This window comes from Pistacia vera, unplaced genomic scaffold (assembly GCF_008641045.1).
Source record: "Pistacia vera cultivar Batoury unplaced genomic scaffold, PisVer_v2 Contig801, whole genome shotgun sequence".
In the NCBI taxonomy this organism is placed as follows: domain Eukaryota; kingdom Viridiplantae; phylum Streptophyta; class Magnoliopsida; order Sapindales; family Anacardiaceae; genus Pistacia; species Pistacia vera.
Window position 1 is genome coordinate 48530 of NW_022196670.1, and position 27530 is coordinate 76059.

Consider the following 27530-nt stretch of genomic DNA (forward strand, 5'->3'; position numbering starts at 1 on the left):
TCGTCCAGTGCCCAAATTTCTTTAGGCCGAAGAATATAATAATCTGGAAAGAAAAAAATATTACAAATGTAACACTTTATACAAAGTGGATGTGAGGTTTTGACGGAATATAATGTGGTGCCACAAAAGATTAAAAAGAAATCAATATATACACTACAATTGATTAACAGTCTTAACCCGGATTTCCAAAACCTTAGTGCATGTTGTCAGCGATCACACCAGACACAATAGACTCATCTACAGGCTTAGGTCCACCGCATGACCTTGAAACTGATTCAAACAGTTTCTCAATCTCTGGCGCACACCTTGTGAAGCCACGGTTCCAAAAGTTGTATCTAGGATTCTGGAAAAAAAAAAAAAGACAATATTGAATTTAGTTTCGAAAACACTACCAACCCAACCATCCATACTGCATTCATTGTCAAATTACCTTGATGAGTTCGATAAAGGTTGTCAGAAGACCCCAAGGGTGAGGTCTGTTAACAATAAGGCGTTCAAACAACACTCGCGTTATCTGCTCCTGGATGATTTCCTGCATGCAACATGGTGTAAATAAATGAATAATTGAGTTCAGCACAAGCAGAAAGCAGTGCACGTTTCAATTACACATGCTATCAAAGTAATGCTATAAAATTCTGCCAATTACACTGAAAGCCTGGAATCTGAAACATTTAGATGCATAATTCATAAGTTTGATCAAAAGAAGAATTCAGGAGAGTATTAAGTCTGTTCCCATCACAAATTGCTACAGCACACTGATGACAAGTCATCATAACATGCAACGTCATCACACTGCATAATGCATGCCATGATCAAGAAGAATGTGTACATTTATTTTTGTTGTAGTAACAATACTTACATCACCTAAATGCCATGTGATAAGTTTATTTCATCGTATTATCACCAAAAAACTAAAGCCAAAAAGAAAATATGCTTTTTAATGACATTATAAGACAGTCAAACATAGTGAGGAGAACAAAAGTAAAGAGAAAAACATTTCTCACCTGACTTGCTTCATTAAACAAGTAGAGAAGAACAAAGGAAAAGAGATGTGTGTGGTTGTTAGGGTAGCGCAGCTGATTTGCAATTGCATTGAGGAAAAGGTAGCGCCCTTCTGTATCCAGGTCCACAATCAAAGTTTGAAAAATATCTAAGGCAGGACCCATCAGGTATAACTCCATTGGACCATTGTGAGTAATTGGCTGGGAAAGGGGAGGCGGGGTCTTTGTCTGCAGTTGCTCGATAGTCTGCAAAAAATGCCCACCAATTAGGCTTTAAATGAGAAGTAAATGAAGGATATGGTTCTAGATGACTTCCAGGAATCCTCCTCCTGAGTTGCTACTAGAGCTAAAGTAAAGCATTAATAATGAGTCTATTTCACTGAGTTTTCCCTTAACACAAAGGAGGATTACTTCCTTAGTTCTTTGCCAGTCTACAGAACTAGATACGGGAATTCATGAGTCTGCCAATCCTAATAGTTTGAGTCTGATCCATTTATTTGTGCACAGCTGTAATGCAATATTAAAGATGCCCCCTTCCATATACAAGTCATCAAAATCGAAGACAAGTCATTGAATAAAATTGAAAGATCATAAATCATGACGTGAAGCAAGGACATCACCTGCATTCCCACATACAGAACAAGTGAGTTTATCAAGGGTACATTGTACCGGGTACCAGCTTGAGCTGCCTCATTTTGTGATAGCAGTAATCCTTGCTTCAATTCTGATAAGAATGGCGATCCCTGATGTCTTGTCTGAAAATCAATCCAAAGATCTATTATGCTATGAAAGGAAAAGGAAGGAGGACCAAAACCTAAGAAGATGTGAGAAATCCAAGAGCAAAAGACATAATAAGATACATTTAACCAGTACGAAGAAGTAATAAAGCTGAGAAAGCAATGGAGAAAAAGAGAGTGAGGGAGCATCTGAGACTCCTGCCGCTATGGAACTCTGTAAAAAGTTTGATATTGAAGTCAGCTAATTCAGAAAATAGGAAACAAGCATTACCTTCAGATACTCGTCCACATCAGACTTCATTTGCTTAGCTTTTAGAGCAGCATCAACCTCTGAAAATATGTGCGGTGATCTATGCATTTCTGGTAGCAGGTCAATCTGCAGAAGATACTATTTATAAGAAATTACGATATATTAAGGTAAAGTATCATGTATCAACCTAACATCTTAATGAAAAATCCAATGAATAATGCAAACTCATTAATCAAATACCTTTAAGTTGGGAGTAGAAGGATCCGGCAGCCTCATATTGCGTGGAAATGCACTAAGGATAACATTTCGCATCTGAATACAGCTTGAAGGGATCACATCACAGAAGCTGAAGTGATTATCACCCAGAAACTCTGGAAAATCATGCAACAGCACAAGTAACACCCTCAGAGTTCCCTTGTACAGACTGTGAATCTGCAAAGGACGCAACATAAAATTAAGAGAAATTAGAAAGAGACTTTCAAAACTATTGATGCTGCAGGATAAGTTAAAGAGAATCAAACCGGTTCTCCAAGTTCAGCATTCCTCAAGTAAGGCTCCATGAATCTGAACAAGTCTACCAGCAAACATTGAACATAGATCCAACCTTTTGGCACATTGATAGTTAGCAATTTTGGCATAAAACTGCAGTGACTCACCAGCTCAAGCCATGCAAAGCTGAAATTAAATTTTTTCGTTACTACACAAAAGCAAACGTCTGACGAAAAAGAAGAAAAACAAAAGCAGAAAGACTAACAGCCAGTATCAAAGAAAGTTCACAAAGATATATTATGTCCAAATAACTTTATGCTATCGTTCTCTACCACAGAAATATTTTATATAGCCTAATATAGAAATATAATAAGGCAATGTGGAGCAAAATCTGAGCAACACTTTTTTGTTTTACCTTTATAGCAGAAGAAACTATTGTGCTAGTATCAAAAGCGGGACACAGAATAGTAGGATGACCAATGGTTCATCAGAAGATTTACAAATTAGTGCAAAAAAATCTCTACAGTATATTCTCCATACACATCCAAAACCTAACTATAGCGTAGCATCGCTCCCAAGTTTCCAAAATGAAGAAAAAAAGAACAATCTTAGAATTCTACGAAACCCCATAAAGAAAATCATTAAAATAAAGGCCCCTCTTCTCAAGTTACAGAGGGCAGAAAAGTTATGTTTAAGTACAGCCTTGAATGTTTCGAATGGCTAACCTGAATGCAGGAACTTTAAGGGGCTGCAACGCATGGAAAGCATTTGCAAAAATGATCAAAACCTGAAAGTATCCTATCTATGTCAGTTCATAAATTTTAAAAGAAGAAGCAGATTTAATATATTTATATGAAAAATATTACAAAATAACCTATATATTATAACCAAAAGACCTGAAAAAAATTGAAACAAATACCTGAAAGTTAGCAATGTCTGAGGCAGGATCCTGGGAAACAAGATCGAAAAGCCAGTTGATAAGCAACCTGAAGTATGGCCTTGGATTGAAAGATCCCTTCTTCACCTCTGCATCTCTCTGTACAATTCTGACAGTTACCGATAGAATCTGCTGACAGCCATAATTTATACCATTCAGCCAGTTTTTCCAAAAATAAGAAACAAATAAAAGTAAATTCTAACACAAACCTTTGGCCATAGCAAGAGTTTACTTGGTCCATGCTCCATAATGCAATACTAGCCATCAGAAAACAGACACAGCATAAGGAACTGCACGATGATGGATAGCATACCGAGACCAAAAATTTTAACAAGTGAAAATTATACCCTCAGAATGAAAGAAACAAGCTTTGCATAAGCATCGATCGGAACAAATGATAAATTTTGGGTAGCTTGAGCTGACTGAATTAACCAAGTACTTGAACTATTTTGCTCAGAGGGAAGGCAGTCTTCGACAGAGAATTCCTGAAACAAATAATAACAAAAATCATAAAAAAAAAATTTCAGTGCTACGTATCAGCAATTATGAAGTTTCCAAAACAGACAGAATATTACAGTGAGAATACGGAAAAAACGATCAGACATCCCATCCCCATCTAGATATCCATTTTGATGCAATTGTGCAATAAATTGCATGCACACGTCATCATTTGCGCCATGAAGTCCATATATCTGAGACCATTCCTTAAATACAGCAGAAACCTGTAGTATATTGACAATTTCACAAGATAAAATATAATATCATTATTCTCAGGAGATGCATAGATTTCAGAGAGAAAAAATCCAACATTTTGATATCTTAAATATAACCAAAAAAAAAATTAAAACTGATGAATGAACAAAAAAAAAATTTCTATTCTGTCACAATGTCATCTAATGATCTATATTCTCTACTGCAAGGGACCATAAGTGAGAAACTCGGAATAAAATTAGTATTTGTACCAAAATACTACCTGGGTGTGTGCAATATGGGTACAAATACAAGAATATGTTTAGTAAGAAACTTTTGGTTTTTAAGTCAGACCGCAACCAAAACACACTTTCTAAATCTCCATCCACACTTCTCTAGCATGATATTAAATTTTAGAGGTCTGACTAGGTACTGTACTCGTATACCTGATCATGAAAACCTGCAGGATCTAATCCAACAGATTCAGCATTGATGTACCCTTCCCTGCTTGTCATGGAACTATCAGATACCTGTTCAACAAGGCAATGAGAACTTATTCTTCGCATTAATCTAACAACCTCTATTTTATTCTAAAGAGAGAAAAATTGCGAGTATCAGCTACCATTATTTCACTAGTTTGCTTGGTCCGATCCTCCTTGCCAACAGTAACACCAGAAAGAATTTCTTCATTTGCAGCAGGATTCTTTGCAATTTCAACCAACTGTTGTAATGATTCTGGAGATCCTGCTCTCAGTGCAAGCTGCGGCAACCAGTCATCATTTACGTATTGTCAAACATTAGGATTACTCCAAGCAACTGAAAAAATAAACTAATTCCTACCTTTGCCAAGGCATCCACGAGACCAGGAAGTTCTGACAGATGGACTCTTGATTCTTGAACCAACAAGGTTTGAAGGAGATTTATTGCAAACTCCGTAGCAGCCTCTGTAAATTACGTATGATTGGAAAGCTTAATTAGATGCTCCAGCATATATGGACAAAGAGTCAAAATTTAACACATACTATTCCTTCCAGCATCAATTAGCTTTCCCATGTGCTTGTCATATTCGTCAAGATCTAGCAAATCCTTCCGTATAAGGCCAACAGTTACATTTGTATTAAACTTCCTTTCCTCCTTCGAATAAATCACCTAAAAGGAACAGGAATGTGTAGCTGTACATTAAGATCAAAGAAGTAACAGGAAAGTAAATGTAAAATCTAAGGGAAAGGTACAACATGTAAAACCAAGGCATAGTTTAACTGTATAAATGACTTTTCCCACTAACAAGCTCCTTGATATACTTTTATCAATTAACAGTCATACGGTAGCAAAAAATTACAACATATACTGAGAATGCTGATAAGGGTTGAGGAAAACTATCATATAGACAGCAACCCAAGAATTAATAGTGATGTGCAAAATTCCAATGTTGTAAGCATTTATTCAGCTTATACATCACTCATCCTCATTTGTAAGGATGACACATGGCTAGTATTTTTTATTTATTATTCTTATAAATTAGGAATCGGTATATGAAGATAGAAAAGTCAGAGAATGCAAAAGTGAACCACATATCCACCAAAAGATAGAAGCCTACCCGAAGAGGCAACAAAAAAAAAAAATTACAGAAGAGACAAAATATAGTGATCTGTGCAAACAAGAAACGGAGAGATACTCCTGCTCCCAAAGCAGCCATGTCTTTTGCTAAAAGATTCAAATACCCCATAAAACCAATTAAAGACTTTCATCTCATCTTTCTTGATAATTTCCCAGAAGCTCAAGAAANAAGGGACCATAAGTGAGAAACTCGGAATAAAATTAGTATTTGTACCAAAATACTACTTGGGTGTGCAATATGGGTACAAATACAAGAATATGTTTGGTAAGAAACTTTTGGTTTTTAAGTCAGACCGCAACCAAAACACACTTTCTAAATCTCCATCCACACTTCTCTAGCATGATATTAAATTTTAGAGGTCTGACTAGGTACTGTACTCGTATACCTGATCATGAAAACCTGCAGGATCTAATCCAACAGATTCAGCATTGATGTACCCTTCCCTGCTTGTCATGGAACTATCAGATACCTGTTCAACAAGGCAATGAGAACTTATTCTTCGCATTAATCTAACAACCTCTATTTTATTCTAAAGAGAGAAAAATTGCGAGTATCAGCTACCATTATTTCACTAGTTTGCTTGGTCCGATCCTCCTTGCCAACAGTAACACCAGAAAGAATTTCTTCATTTGCAGCAGGATTCTTTGCAATTTCAACCAACTGTTGTAATGATTCTGGAGATCCTGCTCTCAGTGCAAGCTGCGGCAACCAGTCATCATTTACGTATTGTCAAACATTAGGATTACTCCAAGCAACTGAAAAAATAAACTAATTCCTACCTTTGCCAAGGCATCCACGAGACCAGGAAGTTCTGACAGATGGACTCTTGATTCTTGAACCAACAAGGTTTGAAGGAGATTTATTGCAAACTCCGTAGCAGCCTCTGTAAATTACGTATGATTGGAAAGCTTAATTAGATGCTCCAGCATATATGGACAAAGAGTCAAAATTTAACACATACTATTCCTTCCAGCATCAATTAGCTTTCCCATGTGCTTGTCATATTCGTCAAGATCTAGCAAATCCTTCCGTATAAGGCCAACAGTTACATTTGTATTAAACTTCCTTTCCTCCTTCGAATAAATCACCTAAAAGGAACAGGAATGTGTAGCAGTACATTAAGATCAAAGAAGTAACAGGAAAGTAAATGTAAAATCTAAGGGAAAGGTACAACATGTAAAACCAAGGCATAGTTTAACTGTATAAATGACTTTTCCCACTAACAAGCTCCTTGATATACTTTTATCAATTAACAGTCATACCGTAGCAAAAAATTACAACATATACTGAGAATGCTGATAAGGGTTGAGGAAAACTATCATATAGACAGCAACCCAAGAATTAATAGTGATGTGCAAAATTCCAATGTTGTAAGCATTTATTCAGCTTATACATCACTCATCCTCATTTGTAAGGATGACACATGGCTCGTATTTTTTATTTATTATTCTTATAAATTAGGAATCAGTATATGAAGATAGAAAAGTCAGAGAATGCAAAAGTGAACCACGTATCCACCAAAAGATAGAAGCCTACCCGAAGAGGCAACAAAAAAAAAAAATTACAGAAGAGACAAAATATAGTGATCTGTGCAAACAAGAAACGGAGAGATACTCCTGCTCCCAAAGCAGCCATGTCTTTTGCTAAAAGATTCAAATACCCCATAAAACCAATTAAAGACTTTCATCTCATCTTTCTTGATAATTTCCCAGAAGCTCTAGAAAAAATCACCCCAGATTAACTACATTCTTTTGCTTAACACATTGGTAACTATAGTTATAAATCAAATCATTATATTTTTAGCCTTCCCACATTAACTTAAAGAATTAATACAGATACATTAATTGAATTATCAATTTATCCCAATCCAAGAAACAATTATGTCACTCGCACCTTCAATTAAAAAAACCATCAATCAATAGATAATATGCAACCCTTAAATTACATTATCTACACATATCTTGCTCAATCAAGAAATTGACAAAACAATCCATGACTAGTTTAAAAAATGAGGTTTAGTTCAAAGGAAATACAATCAGAAGTCTGAGAGGATTTAGTGACTTTACCAAGTTAAAATACAAATACATGTAATGACATAATCTTACAATCTACCATGTTTAATGTCATGGGTAGGAACGAAAGAATAGTACTTAAGTTCTAACATGGACAATGCATGTGAATCAAGTACAACTTAACCGCAACAATAAACACAAACTCAAGTTAACATGATTTAGCTAATAAAATGGAAGGATTTATGTAAAAGACCATCTCATCAACCGATCTCTAATACCACGTTAAGTTACAAACTGAATCCAAAAACTTAAGCTAATTAGTAAGGACCAAAATTGTCTTTAAGCTCTAACAAATTTTAAAAAAATGAAATACAAACCAGCCTAAACTTCTTGGAAATAATTGACAAAACAATGCTTCTCAAATAAACACTTTAATCAATAACTAAACTAGTGTACTTGGCTAAACATCCAAGCTAACTCAACACACTTTACCCCACATTAGATCCTAATTTGGAAATTTTTACCAATTACTCACTCAACTATGACTTTCATGCATCTCTCTCCATTTACTTCTGTTTTCTCCAGGAAACTTTATAAGTGTAAAAAACTCAGAACTTACAAGTAGGGCTGTGACCCAATCCGAGCCGCTTGCTAGTAGCTCGGGCTCAGCTCAACATTCTCGAGCTCAAGCGGCTCGAGTTCATACTCAGGCCACCCATTACTCGGCTCGAGAGGCTCGTGAGCATAACGGAGCTCGAAAGGATATATATGTAAGTTTTTGAAATTATGCGGGGCTTTATGTAATTTTTTGTTTTGCATATAAAATTGAAAAAATTGTAGAAACCTAACTTCTTCTTCTTCCTTCACCAACTCATTTCTCCTTCTCTTCACTTTCTTCTTTCTTCTCCTTCTCTCTTTTTCTCTTCTTTGAAAAAAAGCAACAAAGCTAATTGATGGCACCTTAGATCTACCGGTTTTATTTCCTTCTTCTTCACTTTTTTTTCCTAAATGACTTTTGGTGTTGATTGATGGTGTTAGGGGGCTATGGTGGTTGGGTTCTTTGGCTGTGAGCTACTGTGGTGTTTTGCTTGATAGTTTGTTGTGTATTTGTTGGTTTTTATGGGTTGGGAAGGTGAGGTAGCGGTGGTTGACGGCTTGAAGAGGTTAGTTAAAGGTGGTTCAAGAAGGACAGTATGAAATGGTTTGGGAGCTGCCCATCAGCTGTTTGGGAAAATGCCTCACCCATTGCCCAATTTTATGTTTGGTTTCTGTTGGGGCCTAAATCGAGCTCAAGCTTGGCTTGATTCGCTGTACTACTCACCAACCCCAAATTCTCCATCGAGCTCAAGCTCAAGTTCCTCCTGTACATGCCGAGCTGAGCTCGATTAGCCTCGGCTCGGCTCAGCTCGATAACAGCCCTACTTACACCCCCTTACAAAGAGCACTAACACATTAGGCTCTGAATACATCAAATTGTTTTTACATTAAACCAAAATGTAACGGTAAAATTTGTCATTTGAATAACCGTTCTTTCCACGACTTATTTGAACAATAAAAGATGCTTAAAAATTAACGCTACCCTTCATTTGAGCTCACAAATCTTGATATAGAAATAAAGTACGTTTAAGTCCACAAATTTAAGAACACTTCTGATAAAGAACAAAAAATATGTGAGACAGTAAGAGGGACCGGAAAGGGAGCCTAATTTATTTACATTGTATATGTTAGTCAAGCAAAAGAAGGCAGATTAAATTAAAAAGACAAAAATGTATAAAACGCCAACAATTGGTGCAATGAATTGTTTATAGCCACATACCCAACTTGTAAGATGCTTCATGACATTCTTGCAAACATCACGAATAGCCACCAAAATCGAAAGATGAGCAGCAACATGTATAGAATTTGAAACATTTTCGTATAAACTATTAAAAACCTGGGCCAAAAGTAGAAAAAAGAATTTGAGAGAAGAGAACAAAATATAACCAATTTTACAAACGGACAATAGCAAACCTTTTGGGCTACAGCCAGGGCAACTTCATCCCGATTTACATATTTCAGTATCAATTCAGGAATCTGAGCAATAACTCCCTGAACAATTAGAAGCCCAAATCAATATGATTGTTGAAATATATCTTCAAGATATATATACATATAATATACAATATAAGATCTGTAGTGGCATCTAGAATATTTTTTTAAAATAATTAAATAACTAATTTTCAACCACAGATCCAATTGATGCAAAAGGAAAAACAAAAGACTACCCGAATTTCTGTCTCCCCAGAATCCTTCGTCACCAAAGTTTCCAACTGAAACACAGCAACCCATTGAGTAGTTATTAAGATTAAGAAACTACCAAGCACTAAATAAAAAGAAAGATATTCAAGAAAACCCAGCATATACATTCGGCCCCCCTCCGTTTCCTACTTTTTTTCTAACTTGGAGGTACGGAGTTAGATTAAAAGGAGAAATACAAAATGAAAAATCTAAGACATTCAGGATTTGATAGAATCTAAATGGGATCATAATTTAATCTATTCAACACAATAGAACAATAATTTTTGTTTTTTTTTTTTTTTTTGAAAGTAAACTTTGAGTTGGGTATTGCCGTGAAAAATAATCAGTGCATTAAAAGGAACAATAATTAAAGAACCAGAATAAACCAAAACGAATGGGGTGTAAAATGAACTGGTGAACATACTACCTTCTGTGCAACAATTTGATATTTTTCCAGAACATCTGCCACAGATGATGACGACTCTAAAGTTCCACTTCCCAAGTGCCCTGAGGTAGAATCATAGGTATGACGGGAAAAGTTCCCAATTCCTTTTAGAAAACCAAGAGCAGAGATCAGATGAAATGATAAAGGTCATTAACAGGTACGAATTATAAAATAAGAACAAAAAACGATAAATCATAGAATATTTATATGACAGTTTCTGACTTTTGCAGCATTAAAGGTCCCCACTGAACACTTCAGGTGCAGCGGAAGTTGAGAAAATGAAGCAACAGAATTGATCTTAGAGCCATGAGGAATAACACCATCAATTGCTCCAATGCGAGTTGAAGAACCACTGTCAAAATAATAGATGAGAGAGAGCAGAGTAGCATTGTTGATGGGGAGGAAAAAAAAACCTCAACAACTATATATATATATCGCACCTAAGAAACTGAGCAGAACTAGGCTCCATTTCCTCAACATCTGAGGGCTGAGTTACAGCACTCAATCCAATAGTTCCAAGCCCAGCTGAATAAAAGCCAGGGTTAAGCTGTCCTGCAGATGAAACATATGTGCGAGACAATCCAGAACTGACAGATACACCAGAAGGTGTATGTGGACCAGAAAGTACAGTATTTGAGCTCTGGCCAGATTGATTTTGCCAGGGAAACCGAACAAAATCCTAACAGAAAAGATAATAGAAGACAGTTAAAAATCCTTGGACAACATAAAATGAACTGTACTATATCATATATAGGTCAAAATAACTAACCTCATATACTCGCTGTTGGGAATGAGACAAGTGACCTGGTCGGGGGCGCAGGGCCTCAGGTATGACACCCAGGTGACGCTGTGTATAAACACTTGCATTATAAAATGAAGGGCCAATGCCCTCTCTATGCTTCCTTCTCAAAGAAAGTTGCGCAGTAATGTCAGCATCAATGGTTTGCAATGCCTGAAATAGCACAAAATGCACCATAGAGAACCAAGAGGGTAAAACTAAAATTGCAAATAATATTGACTTTTTATCTTTTTGGATGGAGAATAGAAAAAATCATATGAAGACATAGTGAAAAGTATAAAAGTGTACTAGATATCCATCAACTTAAAGATTCTCTACAAGCAAATCAACCCCCAATGCAAATACAAAATAAGCTGAAAATCTTTTCCAGTTAAAAGACCATCATTATCCTTAGGACAACAAACTTTAGCCCAATTCAAGAGATGGTAGCTCACTTTTGCCATAACCTTCCCAAAGAAAGTCCCAAATCCTGTTTCCAATTATATTGGCTATCCACTAGGAATCTTAAACAGGGAAGAAAGTCTATAGCAAGCACATTAAGATACAAATAAAAACAATGACAAACAAGAACATTTGATTTCCACAAACAAGGCACATTACAATATTTAATATTTGTATTAAGTAACAGAATGGATTATGATCCGAAAATAATTTTAAAAAACTATTTCATTCCAAATCCTTGTGCACCATAGAAGTCAAAATGGTAGAAGCAATATATATATAATGTTAACATGTGCGCCAAAGATACATGATAAGAGGACTAAAAGACAAAAACTTGGTTGTTTCAATGCACTATAAAATGTAATTTTCTGTCTATTTCTATATAAAATATTTTTATATAACCAAAAGTCTTGTTTGTTTGTACCCTAAACATCTATACATGGTCAGCTAAAAACAATAAGAGAAGCAAATAAATATACCTTCTCAGTTGCAGCCTGTTCAATCACAGCACAACCCAGATCAAGGTTATCATTCATAACAAGAGGCACAGCTTGCTCGAGGAGTTCATTGGAGATATTTGAACCCTGAAATGAACTCCTAAGTTGATTTGATATTGAAATACGAAGGGGTTCCTAGAAAAAGAAAATAAGCAACAGTAAATCATTATCAGAAAATGCAATTGATTAACGGGTCAAAACAAGATACTTAGCAGCATAAAGCCATGTACAACTAGTAGAAAAACAGATTCCACCAAAAAAAAAAAAAAAAGGATAAATACAGACCTTGCATGTCACATGAGCCAAACTCCCAGCAAGACTAGCAACCATCAAGTGCGCAGCATTATATATGCGGGTCTCATCAGATTCCATAGCATAGTCCTTTTATATTTATTAGATGAAAAGAAAGAAATACATAATAAGCAAGTGCAAATTTATAAATCACAATACATAAAACAAAAAGAAAAAAAAAAAAATTGGGGCAGTTCCAACCTTCAGTACAAGTTCTTTGGTTGTCTGAGTAGCGATGGCAACACTGCGTTGGACAATGGGAAGCATTACCTCTTTGATAGCAAGCTCCATTGCAGAAGGAACAACTCTGTGAAGACGATATGGGTAAACTACAATGAGGAAAGAATTGATCACTTAAATCAGACTAGAAAGATGAAATACCAAATCCAAACCTCTGAAAGTAGTGCAAGCCCAAAGCACTGAGCTTTTGGTTTAAAATAATGTGATTTCCAATATTATGAATTGGTGAAGGTAGCTGCACATATAGCAAACATGAACACCTTAGTAGAGCACAGCAATAGTAGTTATTACTTAATAGAAAACAAAGTCTATGTGTGAAAGCAACCACACCTGACCAACAGAATATGGTTGCTGCGATGGAGCTACTTGAGCGGAAGGAAGGCGATCAGGTAGACCTAGACCAGCAATCTTTTCATCCTCCACTAATGGACCAGAAGCAAGATGAAGGCCACCAACATACTAAAACCAGAAAATGAATTGAAATTCAAAAGAATGAGAAGTATATAACCATAACCAATTAGTAAAGATTAAACAAAACAAACCTGGGGTATAACTTTTAGACGGCCACCAGGATGAGATGAATTGACAATTTCAGGATTTAGATCAACCAGATTCAATGTAGGGATGATTCCAGAGTTGACTTCTGTAACCACTTGTGGCTGAGATGCCCCAATATCTTTATTGGAAAAATCAGGGTTCCCTTCTACTGCCCTAACACAATCTTTTAGAAGAGATGTTGGTTTAACTTCCTTCATATCAACCCCAAGGTTCTTAAAGAGGACCTGAAGACATGGGACCGGATAAAAGATACAGTTAACAAAGAGACAATAATTTAATTAACAATTTTTAACAATGTAGTAAATGTTTACAGCTTTTTCTGACCTCAATATCAAACTTAAGATTCATTTTTAGATTTGGCATCAAATAAATCTCTGTGAGTAAACCAAGAATTGCCATGGTCCACGGATTGGGAGGCTGGTAAGCAAGACTACTTTGGCATGGTTCCAAAATCTGCAGCACATTGAAGCCAGCAAAACATCAAGCATCAAGCATCAAGCGAAGATGAGGTACCTCACATCAGTAAGAAAATAATACCTTTGAGGTAAAAGGAATCACAGCAATCATCAGTCCCTTCTGATATGCCTGTCCCAATAAAAAAGCAAAAAGAATTAGTATTATTACTATTATTATTATTTTGCCAAATGTACATGTATGTGTGGACTATCAAGATATATTGTGGAAAGAGAAAACTAAGAAGCTAAAATCACCAACAAAGAATTGCAAAATAATTACTTCTATGATTAAAGATTTGGGATCTATTTCTGAAGCCCTAAGTACTTGATTTCTGCCAATAGTAAACTTCCCAAGCCAGCTACCCAGATTTTTCAACAAGGAGCGCTCTTCTGAACTCGATTTTATAAGCTCCGATCTTAAAAGAACCTGGAATACAATGCTCATAATGATTAATCAATCTACAATATAATTACTTCAAACAGAAATGTTTTAGCACATAAGACCAAACCTTGCAATTTTCATATGCAGCTTTAACAATCTCTTTATTCAATGCTTTTGAATTAACTTTGTCCAGAAACTTCAAGTACAAGTCATGGAAATTGGGTTCAATGCTTGCTCTGGCAAGTATTTATTGACATGTAGGTTAACCAAAAATTAGTCAGATGATAAAGGATGAGAGCAACAATGTTTTGACAACCACATGCATAATCCTTCCACATACATGAATATATAGAAAACGTTTTTAGAAATAAATCAGAACTCCTTATAGTGGAATTTGATCAAACCTTTTCATCACCATATACTGAGCAAACCAAGAATAATACTGTTCACTTAAAATCTCAGTAAAATCCTTTGCTTTCGCATCAATGTTTAAAGTTGAAATATTATTGATCATAAATAGTATCTTATCCTGAACCTCTGATGCAGGAGCCTGTAAGGAAAATAATACAAAATTATACTTCTTTTACTCTTTAAGAAATATATAACTTATCTACAGTGGAGTGAATGATGCAGAGGAAAATAAAATATCTTCTAAAGTAGGAAGAAATAAAAAAATGTGCAAACAAATACAATATCTATATTATATATATATATATATTCAAAAAATCAGTTCTGTAGGACTATATTTAAAACAGTCCGATACAAATTAGTGTCAACTTAAGTAAAGTAATCTGACTTTACTATAAAATGGTTATTTAGGTTACCATTATTTCGTACCGGGATTGTTTTAAATATAGTTCTTTATCTGACTAGAGAATTTATATATGTCTGTGTTAATGAAGGACTGGAAGGGTAACAACAGATCACTGCCATAAACTAATATTAAATCACATAGCACCCAACATCCACAGAACAATGAGGGACATTTAAGCTATAGCTGTGCAACTCTGCCACCTATGCCAGGCATTGCTACTTTGCCACTAATAGATAAGATGCTTCATTTCATCTCAATCATATTACTGGATATCATCTCCACTATTGCTTCTTACCACATTGGGCAACATAAGAACTTAAGATCAACAAAATTATTTAAATCATGAGATAATGTGATATTAATTACTATAGCATATAATTCTCTTTCATAATGTATTAATATGTTGCTACACTTTAAAGGATACATACATGTAATAGGTTCGATCTGGGTTATCACACAATTTAAACTAAATATATTGGTTTCTTAGTTTCTTTTCTGAGACAGAAGCAGATAACCCAAGAACTTCATCTGAAAAAACAAAATTGAACTTTCTGATTTCAGTTAATCAGTTCGATAACATTGGTGACACCAACACACCAAGTTAAGATGAATGATAGCCCATCTAATACTTGAGCTGCCAACTGCCCACATTCAATGATTACTACAAACCTTACTAGATATCAAATACTTCTAAACAATTTCCAGACTACATAAGTAAGTCGAATTACATCAGACATTTTACAACATAGATCACTTCCTACGGAATCATCATATCAATACATTTTTCATTTAAAGGGAGGAAAACAAACTTCAATTTTATTTATCAATCATATAGCATAAAATTCAAACCTTAACTATTAATTTGTCATTTCCATGACGCATTAATGTACAAGACTCAATATTCAATGTTATCTATAAAAAAATTCAAATTAAAAAATGATCTTGATTATATCGAATAGTTCAAAATAATTACAGATTACCTAATCTTCAAAAAATCATTGCTGCTGGATATCAAACACTTCTAAATAATTTCCAAGCTAACATAAGCAAATGGAACTACATCAGGAATTTTATAACAAAGATCTCTTCCCAAGGACTCCTCACATCAAAACATTTTTCACTTAGAGAAAAACCAATTTCTTCTATTTTTATCAATCATACTGCATACGATTCAAACATTAACTATTAATTAGTCATTTCCATGAAAAATAATGTGTAAGACTACATATTGAATATTATATATAAAAATTTTCGAACTCAAAATGGTCTTGATTATATAATTCAAAATAATTATTTAAAAAAAAAAAAAAAAAAAAAACAAACATAAACATAATCTTGAAAACATGACTTATAAGGGTTTAAAAGACCAGGGCATCACTTCATAAATGACAATATTGTGACTTAGTATAGAGAAAGCTGAAAACTGAATATAACAGGGTATCATAAAATTGTAAAGCCATTTGTCACAGTAAATAAAAGTACATATTATTTCCTTCAAAGAGATGTCTTAAACAATCTTATATGGATTTGTTCACCAATCAAGGTATAATTCTTTGGAGCAGTATAATGTTCAAAATAATTTATTGTCCAAATTATATAACAGAGATTATGCTGCATCAATATCCTCATTAGCAGACCAGTTTAATCATCACTAGCACACTATTAAGTTTGTTTCAATTAAAAAAATGTATAGCAAATGTTATGCTTCAAATTAGATAATCAAGAACAACTGTATAAAGAGAAGTACCATCTCTAATAAACGTTATTCTTAAAATTTAATAATTCGATAACTGTTCAATTTATGTAAACAATATGATACCTTGATGGCAGTATCCCTTCTCTCAGCTGCCACAATGAGTGTTTCAATATTCAGAGCAGAACCAAACCCTGTATTATATGAATTTTGTCTAAGCACGCCTACAGAAATGGCATATTTTATAAATTAGATGCAAGAGTGTTAGAAGAATTCTGGATGGATCCTGGGAGAATTATCATCCAGATTTCTTGCCATTATCAGTCAGAAAAGGTTTCTAGACTTACTAGTTGAGGTAATTCCCCTAGAAGAATGAAGAAAACTAGAAGATGAAGACAGGGCTGCTTGGACACTTGCTGTATTTTGTGATGACAAAATTTGTGAGGACTGAAACACAATTACAACGGTGAAGAGAATTAAGAAGACAGAGAAATTATAAATGAGCAAAAGGATTAATAAAAAGACGAGGGAATACATTTTGATAACTAGCTGTATCACTTGAAATGACCGAAGGGTGCGTAGAGAGAGACAAAAGTGGTTTTGCATAACTATTTGAAGTGGTAGATTCTTTGTGCCTGTCACGAAGAAATAATTGATATCCCTGTTGCATCTGGATTGGAGAAGAGATTTGCTGCCCAGGCTGTGTGTTCCTAGATCCCAATAACTGCGAAGAATCAGGTACCTAGATCATTTAGTAAATGCATCAGAATCATTAAGTGTTTTAAATTGACAAGTATAGCAATTTAGGAACTAAAGACAAAGAAAAGCTTCAAGGCATTTTGTGATCAAAACAATTCCTCATGTCATAGGTAAGGTCTCTAGTTTCTTCAGGAGTTGAGACAACATCCCTTCTTATCAATACAAAATCAACTATAGTAATAAAGAAGAAGATACAAAACAAGGATGAACTGGAGGTCCACCCTTACAAAAGCATGTGTACACCTGCATCAAGAATAGAGAAGATACAAGAAATAAGATATGGGGCACTAAAAATAAAAGATCTTTTAAGTGTTGCCTCCAAAGTTCTGCCGTATAAAAAACAGCAAGTATCTAAGAAATCTATTTTACACTAACGCCATAATGTAAGACTGTGCTTTGTCCCATAAAAAAACAATGTTTTCTCCTCTAGATCATCAAAGATCCTTCTATTCCTTTCCAAACAAATAATTCATTGAATTCTGATACTTCCATACAACCAAATCATAACTGAAAAAGCCAGCCCAGAATTTTAAAGGCTCTTACAAATATTAAGCTTGACATGAGTCAATAATAAACTGAGTCAAGAAAACATCCTGTAGAACCAAACTGTTAAGAGTGAAAAGGCCAGTGAAATATTTTAAGCCTCTTCTACATATTAACTATGAAATTAGTCAACATTTAAAACATTATAACAATATTGATTGGGCATAAAACGATAGAGAAATTTTGATACACCAGAGTTCGAATATATCAAAAACACTGATGTTATCTTTTGTAGAAATATAGCAAATATACTGTATATTTCCTTTGCTTCACCAACATGCAGATCTTCTGATAGACCACAAATTCACCTTACTAATTTGTATACAGTAATAAATTATTTTTGTTTCCATTCATAATTCCAACAAGTCAATACTTAGACATCATATTCTTGCTGAATTGTTACAATGGTTTGAAACCTTTGATAATATCAAGCCTTCTTTTCTATTCCCCAAATATAAGTGGGACTTGGACTTTAAAAAAAAAAAAAAAAAAAATTTATGATAAAGCTTCGTTCAGCTTTTTCAGTGATATCTAGAAGAAATATGAAAAACATTCATTACTAACAAGTAAAGAAGGATAAAAAGAAGAAAACAAAATATAGATTAAAAAAGAAATAAAACAAACAACTTCCTCTCCACTCGCCAAGTGATCAAACTCACTATATGTACCTAAACCCATCAATAATATGTTAAGCTTTCAGTGAACGCATAGAAAAGGAAAGTGCATGAGTGAAAAAACTACGCATGCATTTTAGCAAAAGACAAGATCTAGGACTTTTTAATTACAGTTATAAAGGTGAAAAGCAATGTAGCTTCCAATCCTCCATTCTGGTATCAATAATTCTGCATTCACTCCAGCCAAATATCTAATGAAGATAGCAAAATGCTCATTGTAGAAACTAAACTTGGGTAACAAGAAACCAGTATAAGTTGGCTTTAGTGTTTCACTTAGCCTTACTCATGAAAATTGTAACTTCAATTTGGGAAAGGGGATATGGGGGCAGGCTGAAGTTACAAATTTAAAACTTACAGCATATTCAAGTGCATGACATGAGACAATGTTTCAAAACCATATGTCACCTCCACATTTTCCAACGTAGCTGGAGAACCATTGTGAGGATCAGTAGGACCACCATTGGCTCTATTTAATTCTGAGTAGCCGGATGAAGCCCTAGCGAGAGCACGTTCAACAAGTGCAACAAGCTCAGGATGAGTACCCCGCAAATGAGATATTTGCAAAATATGATTGCAGTATTGTGGCAACTCAACTAAGCAATCCAAAAACTGCTCCAAAGCCTTGGTACCAAAAGAGAATATCTACAAGCCAAAAACATCAACAATGTTAGGAAAATATATATATATATATATATATATATAGAGAGAGAGAGAGAGAGAGAGAGAGAGAGAGATGTTAATCACTGATGACAGAAATAGCAAAGAGAGCACAAACTTTTGAGTCTATAGGTTTACGCAATGCATCCAACACACCACGGAGAGCAATACCAAGTTCAAGATGGGTTACAAGACGATGCTTTATAAGAGAACCTGCAACATAGCAAATAAATGTGTTAGATATTCAACTCCAGAAGGCACATCTCAGTAAATATAAATTTAGCATACTCTATTACAGTGTTTCCACACATACAAGTTATACGATCAAACCTCATTCTCGCCCACCAAAGGCAAGATAGTATGGCACAAACAAGTATAAATCACAAAATAAGCATACCAAACAGAACAGCTGCAATCTTTAGCTGCTTTTCTGGATATTGTAGGAAGAAACTGTACTCTTCAAACAAATTATGTATCATGCACCGAAAGATTAACTGTTCCCTGTCAATTCACACACGATTACATTAAACCATCATACCAGATCTGAAATTCAAGCAGACATGGCAAAATTGGTAAAAGTAACTGTGTAATGCAACAAAGATAGGACTAACAAATTTCTAAGAGGATAGAAGACAGTATGCTATATTACTAAATTTCAGACACAAGTTCTACTACTATAAAAATTCAGTCTGCCAAATAAAAAATAAACACTGAAAAAGTGAAAAGAACACTGTATAGTGTAAACTATGAAGTCATGGCACACATCTGTTGAACATGATGGAAAGACAGAAAAAAGATCTAAACACTAAGCATCAAATTAAAAGCTCTAACATATGGAACATGATACGATAAAAAGTCCTCAAGATTAAGTTAATAATTTACCTTTGCTCATAAGACTCCTTGAAGCGTGCGAGCATCTGAACTATCGTATCAACAGGTACTTGACCAGAAAATATTTTCTGAAAATAAGAATTCACTTCATCCTCTATATCATCAGCATATCCCTCAGATGCTGATGCATCTGAAGCCCCAACATTTTGCAGTCGAGGACCAACATGCAAAGATGTCTCTTGCATTCTTTTCAATTCCTCAGCGAGGTGGTCAGAGGCAAATTGCTTAGAATTATCTTGAAGGACCTGTAAGATATTAGACGTCATCAGAAGTTATGTAATCAAGGAGACCACAACACATTATAGCTAAAGAAATTGCTAATATCAAGCAGAACCTTTAAAATAGTTAAATTTGTCTCTGTTTGTAAGTTCACAACAGCACCAGAATGTTCAAACAAATTGGCAGATACATCATCTGCTGCATCAAAAGTCATCTCCTTCAAAAACTTAAGGCATTCCTGGAAATCAGCAGTATGAAAATTATGAATAATATCTTCTGTGTACTCTGATTAAAACCAACAAGAGGCTTTATTTCTCATGGTAAATTGAATGAAAATGTTATACAGGAGATTAAGAAAACTGACTGCTAAGAAAATATCTTTGTAGACTGTCAAGTTATCATTCAACCATGTCTCAAGATTTATATATTCTTTCTGAGAAGCAAGGACAGCCAGTCGAATACCAAATGAAAACGGACTTTGCTCCAAGAGGAGTTGTAAAATCTGTAATGTATAAAGAATAGATAAAAGAAAATGAAATAATAGTAACAGTTAATAACCATACAATAATTACAAGAAGAATAACAATAATAATAATGTAGCAGAAGAGGAAGTACTAAATAACAGAAAACGCAGAACAGTTGCTAATGAAAGAAAGGTTTATAAGCATTCTTCTCTTCATATTCCAAAGTAAAACTGCACTTGCTAAAAAAATTTATAAAATAACTAGAAGAATTTTGTTGCTCTTTCTTTTAAAAAAACTCATCTTTTGTGGTCACTTATTTTCTCAAGACACATAACAGAGTAAACCAAGTGTAACAAAACTTGCAAGTAGAAATCAAATTAGAAAAGAAAATTCACAAAATTAAATTTCCAAATCATAAACTTTTAGGAAGATAACACTTGTTCCCACACCTAAACAGCCACTTGAAAAGCCAAAAGAAAAAAATGCCATGAGCACTGGCACACCAGAAGATGTGCTGAGAGAGGCGTCCACACTTGTATGTTTCATTACCAGTCAATTGTCAATCAACCAACTTCTTATAATCCATAAACCCTAAACCATTTGTCCCAGATGCAAGGTTACACACACATCTTCAGCTATTTTACAGCAGCACTAATGACTACAATAAATGTTTAGATTAATACAAAAGAAGTGATTGGGCAAGTGATGAATACTGAATACAAATCAGATTAAGAAAATGTCAATAAGTTTGGCCAGGATCATGGGTCATGTGTCGCAAAACTACAAATATTTCACACATAGCCTTTAGGCTAGGATCCAAAAACCAAATTGCATGCAACCATAAAACTGAAATGACTTGATGCATCACACATCAATCTTACAGGAGTAAACATTCACAATTATCAAAGCCATTAGAAAGGCCAACTCCAAAAAGAAGAAAACGAAAAGGCTGATTGAAAGCCCACGTCAGAAATTAAAGATACTTCTTGATTCCCAAATAAATAACCAGAAATAGTTATAAGGAAAAAAAAACAATTAGATGTTGTAATAACTGGAAGAACACCATATAACTTTTAAGTTTTACCTTCAGCTCTTGGCAGATGTCTACAATTTTGAGCATGTTTCCTTGATCAATTCTAATCATGTCTATGAATCCACAGGTCACTAGCTTGGGGTTAGAATGCCAAAGGTGAAGAATCACACTTTTCATGGAACTTGCAACTATCAAGGGAAAAACAGTGGAAACCACCTCGCACTGAAGGAGGCTATAAGCAGTCTGAAAGAATGAAATAACTCGCTATCATGCACCGTACGAGGTACCGAAGAGCCAATAACATCAACTCTAAAATACAAATTGATATATAAAAAGAGCAAAAAGAATACATTAATTTGTGCAATTCCAAGAAGTAAGATTCCAGGGGTGTGTTTGAGAGGATACTCTAGCATTGCTCGTACTGAACCCATATGGCCCCTCTCAGCTAATTGGCATAACACCTCCAAAAGATCAAGAGATAACCATGCATGATTTCCGGGTCCATCTGGATGCTCATAACCATAAAGTACCTCATTATATGCCTACAGTTACAAGAAAATAGATTTTAATTTAAACAGCGAAAGGAGGGGAGAACGGGAAAGAAGATTAGGCATTTAAAGCAACAAGCCATACTAGTTTCTTGACAGAATGATCAAAGGTGAATATTTCGGGTGGGGCTGATACAGCATATCTGAGAAAAGATAACTGGCCATCAGCATTCTTCCAAACAGACCCACAAACAGCATGCAGAGGAAAAGGATCCTGTAAACAATTTTGAATGGAAGATTACCAACTATCATGAATTTAACATGGTATGATGAAAGGTACCAAAGCTCCAACGCAATACCTGACATGCATGAGCATAAGTGGACATGAAAAAAGAAAAAGCGCTGTTATTGGGGATGAAAAAACCCTCATGATCCAAATGTTCCATAACATGTACCCAATTAGTTCTTGGAGCCTGGAACTCAAATTAAAGTTGCCCAAATCAGACTTTGCCTTCTCATGTCAATATCACTATAAGAAGATGAAAAAGGAAAGAGATTATCCTACTATACTTACAAGTTCCTTAATCGAGTTAACGAGAACGTCAACATTCCAAGAGCTGAAGCCATTTAAATCAGATGAGGCAGTGCTGCCAATAGCAGAGCAAAATGTCGAATAGGAATTTTGATTTTCCTCAAGCCCAACAAAAGTGCGGGCAATTGTGCTAAGTATTCTAGAGAGAGTGACTTCTGTCAGAGGTGAAAAAAGTGACAACACCTCCTTGCAATGCGAAGAATTAAATGTGCATCCATAACCTAGTTCTCTCATAATGTCAGCCATGCTAGTTTCACTCTCCATCTCTGCTAAAATGGCATCAAATTCACTTTCGCTGCAACCATAAAATGTGTCCAAATTTCTGCATAAAAAGATATGGAGCAAACAGATGACTTACACCAAATTTACTACAAAACAATAAACAAAATTGATTACACAATCACTATAAAATGAAAGATAAATACCCTAGAGACCTAGCCTCCTGTAAATTACTTGAAAGCAATGGAGCCAATATCAATGGCGTCCTCTCTTTTGGATCCATCAGAGACAACATTTGCATAAAGGAGTCAACATGCTTGGCAAGGCCCTCTGATCTGTACAAGAAAATAATAATATTCTGAATTTTCTCAGCAGAACCAATAGAAGCAGGATTTCCACATAACTCTTCTATCTGACCCATGCTAAAGTTTTGCCCTGAGATACAATGAATTACTCTCATTATTACAGGAACAAACACACAAGATCACTTAAGAGAAGGTTATCACTAGCCCTGAAACAAAATCATTAAGGGAACTAAACTTACTGATTGTTCTCATCTCAGCGTTGTTTATATCTGCTAAAGCAAGACCAAGGGCAATTTTCTCAAAGACTGATAAGTGTAATGCATCACATAAGCCTCCAAGGAACTTTTCGCTGATCACCATGCTTCCCAATGATTCAGCAAACACAGTACCAAAATTTGGTTGATCTAATAGATATCTAAATATTGCAGCTAAAATATCTGGCCTCAGCTGCAGTTTCTGGATGTCTTCTCTGTCAAAATTCACATGATCCAGGCAAGTCCGTAGCAGCAAAATGCTTCCCTCAGTTCCATATTCAACAAACTTTCCAAATGAAAACACCATGCAAGTAACTAATGTAAGAATTCAGTCAAAAAATCCCAAAATTGTTTACTTCTCGATAGTCAACAACATCAATTGAAATATCAAAACTACATCACATCATTAAGCAAAGTAAAATGTTAAAATTAAATATTCAAACTCAGCAAACAATACAACACCGTGTTGTGTCCGTTTGTTACAGCTTTTCCATATAGAGGTTATGAAAATAGAGATTGTTTAACTAATTGATGGTTGTTTGGTTATGTAAATTATAAAAATTATTTTTATAAGCAAATCATCAATAATATTTTTATTATAATGGTAGAATTTCTATAATAATAAAAGATATTTTTCACATTTCATAACTTTAAAAAATAAAATAAAATAAAAAGTACCCTCATAAAGAACTAATTTCTTGACAAGAAACTTTAAAATTATATTAAAAATGAAAGGATACATACAGACCAGATATCCATACAATCAATACAAAAACCTTAACCACAACATCAAAAGCTGTACAGAATTGAAATACAAAATGTAAATCTATATGTACACTTATTAAAAGAAAATTAAAAATTTTAAAAATCCTTTGGAAAGTGCTTCCCCTAGTAGAAACAAAACAACTCCTTTAATCAACCATAACCTCTTCTTAAATCCCAATCAAATGAAACAAAAAATTGAAAAGAGATTTTGACAACAAAAATGCTTTTTCGGCCAATATATAAGCTGTAACGTATGCGCATTTAATCAGAATTCTTGGTCAAATGCTTTGACCCTAATTCTTGTAAGTGAAACACTCCTAAATTTGGACCATAGCCTTTTTTTCTAATAACTCAAAAATCCATATGGATGTCAGCTGGGTTTGAAAATAGTAACTACAATGATTCCTAACAACCTTTAGCAATCAAGAAACCAAGATATTATATTCCAAGCAGCTGGTCTCATTCCATCTCAAGAGTATTTGAACTTCAACCTCTTGGTCATACAGTTCAACCCACCCTTTAAGGTTACATCTGCCTCTAAGTATTCTATGCAAGATCACAATGAGGTGTATTTTTCTATCCATCTCTTATTCTTTTTATTTGATAGTAGACAAAGAAACTGGCATTAATATAAAGGAGCTTATTAGGAAACAGTCTACTAGTCAAGGGCTAGCCTACATTAATGCCAGGGCACTATTCAAGGGCAAACAGTCCACTAGTCAAGGGCTAGCCTGAAAAAGCAAAAAGTCCTATACACAATATATATTAGAAATCCCCAAAACACACCAACCAAACGAAAAGATGACTATGAACACTCAGATTTCAAAAACTACACCTATATTAAAATGCACATCTCATTGAAATGTTATGGTATAAGTCTTTTATTTTTCCTTTATTCAAAGCCTTTTTAGTAAACTGTTGTTCCGTTTTCCTTTCGATCTTCAGTTACTCTATCCTACAAGGAATGGATGTCTTCCTCCCCATTAAATTCAAATATCCTTATACTCCTCTTAATCCAGATCACCTAAAAAAATTGCCAGAGCAGTGCCACGGAAGTAGCTTTATTGCATTTACCAGAAGCATCCAAGAACCCTATTGATAGGGATCTATGAGAAGCTAGAATAACCTAGGATGTTTTAGCTACCTGAATATAGAACCACAAACCAATAGCTAAGGGGGCCCGGGGTAATAAGTGGTCCATGTTTTCCTCAATTCTTCTAGAAATTACATGTCATGAAAGAGTCAAGCACATATTAGGAAAGGGAATCTTCGTTGAATAACTTCAACTGTAATGACATTCCAGATCATTCTACTGAGCAAAAAATAAGGAAAAGAGTGGTCATCGATCATCCAAGAGAAGAAGGATTTACAGGAGAAGAAACCTGAGCAGTCCAACTTCCACACCCTTCTTACCTCTCTAAGCTCATTAACAGAGATATATTCAAATATAGCCAGGAGAGTAGTGACGTACTGGATTTCTTCTTCATTCAGGAAGCAGAAAATACCACTCCTGATAATTGATGGAGACGTATGGGATCTCAACAGTCTACAAAGACGAGGTAACACTTCAAACAAAAGCTTATGTGAGAACCAAGCATTTCCTAAAATAGGTCCTTCCTACGGTCGCCACTTCTATACTAGTGTGGGAATCAGAGGGAGGGGAACCCTCGGAGATCTTGGAAACAAATTTCCTTGGGCTCCTAGACGATCTAATAGGCACCATTTTAGAATCCAAACCATTTATATGAAGGCTATAGTTTTATTATGAACACATGCCATAAGAGTTTCTTTTCAAAGCAAATTAGCACAATCATTTACCCAGTATAATTGTGAACACCCCCAACCCACCCCTCCCCTCCCCTCATTTCACTAAGTGATACTTCTGCTATCAGCAGAACTTCCACAAATCATCGTGTTTCTTATCATGCAAGCTACCCTCCATACGCCATTCATAAAGATAATCATTTACACATGCACGCAGGGACCATTTGGTGCTTCAATAAACATGATCTTGGAAAATAGTACCACATTATCTGCACAATATTTTCCCACAACCTTGATCAATTTTGCAAAACTTATTCAAACGCTTAGACATAAATACACACCCCAATCTTCTCATTAACTCAAGACAGCATGAACAGCCATGCATCACTACCCACAAAATAAGGAAAGTCTCTCAGTCTATAAACCCTTACAATTTCTGTACCAGGTAACTTTCCCTGTGCGCTTCAATTTAACCGCGGGTGAAGCCCTTCCATCAATTCCTTCAAGTTCCCGCCTTCCCACCACACTCATCCCAGAACCCAACCATTACTAACGATCATATTTATGCATACATATGTACATATAAAGTTGAAAACAATCGGAAAAACCAAACAACCAAACTAAACAGTTATATTAAGCTTGAGTACACAATCCAAATTTTTAAATTCTATTCACTCACCACACTCCCAATCAATCAAACATATACAAAATCCGCATATCCATGAAAAAGTACATAGTTGAAATAGACAGATCAATGTTTTAGACAAAAATTACCAATAATTTCTCCTTATCAACCAACAATATATAGTATGCAATTAGTAGTAAAAATAACAAGTTTAGGCGCGCACATGCAAGAGTTCGTTCAAAACGACGTCGAAATTGGAGTCGTTGAGGCTTTCAAGAAGGAACCGAATCTGGTCCGACACGAGCAATGAGAAAGTCACCATCGCGAAGGAAATTTATAATATCAGTGAGTAAATGATTCTTTAACACTAACGAAATTAGGGTTCTTGCTTCTTGTTGTGACCAAGAGAAAGTGTGACTGGCAGAGACTAGGAATTTTTGTCGAAAGAGAGCAAGAGAAGAGAGTCGATCCGCTTTTATAAGTTATAGGCGATATTTTGGTAAAATGACCCATTGAATCTTTTGATAAAAATAAAAAATGACCTCAATGCCGAGTGTTTTGAAAACTAACCCATCCTGGTGAAGAAGTCTATAATGACCTTAATGATGAAAATCACAGTAGATTTAATAATCACCGAGAATTCAGCCAAGAC

The 27530-nt window shown here is 34.9% G+C and overlaps 1 protein-coding gene across 1 annotated transcript; it reads right to left on the reverse strand.

Moving 5' to 3' along the window:
- Positions 1-27312, reverse strand: LOC116117266 (CCR4-NOT transcription complex subunit 1-like). Its single transcript, XM_031403298.1, has 55 exons — positions 27102-27312; positions 23710-24010; positions 23372-23600; positions 22929-23268; positions 22714-22827; positions 22500-22628; positions 22217-22408; positions 21918-22109; positions 20734-20871; positions 20485-20607; positions 20142-20395; positions 19657-19760; positions 19378-19472; positions 19008-19244; positions 17162-17368; positions 16974-17073; positions 16753-16820; positions 14524-14669; positions 14247-14355; positions 14018-14164; positions 13820-13867; positions 13607-13735; positions 13267-13506; positions 13055-13183; positions 12877-12959; positions 12686-12791; positions 12479-12574; positions 12176-12328; positions 11226-11408; positions 10897-11135; positions 10655-10808; positions 10439-10600; positions 9999-10043; positions 9745-9822; positions 9551-9667; positions 6684-6810; positions 6502-6605; positions 6284-6421; positions 6108-6191; positions 5127-5253; positions 4945-5048; positions 4727-4864; positions 4551-4634; positions 3990-4136; positions 3762-3899; positions 3624-3671; positions 3397-3543; positions 3203-3264; positions 2510-2663; positions 2229-2420; positions 2010-2114; positions 1622-1756; positions 1005-1247; positions 431-532; positions 1-343 (listed from the first exon to the last, which is right to left on the reverse strand). The coding sequence occupies exons 1-55, from the start codon at positions 27198-27200 to the stop codon at positions 194-196; spliced, it is 7815 nt and encodes a 2604-aa protein (XP_031259158.1). The 5' UTR covers positions 27201-27312; the 3' UTR covers positions 1-193.
- Between the last annotated feature and the right edge of the window lie 218 nt (positions 27313-27530).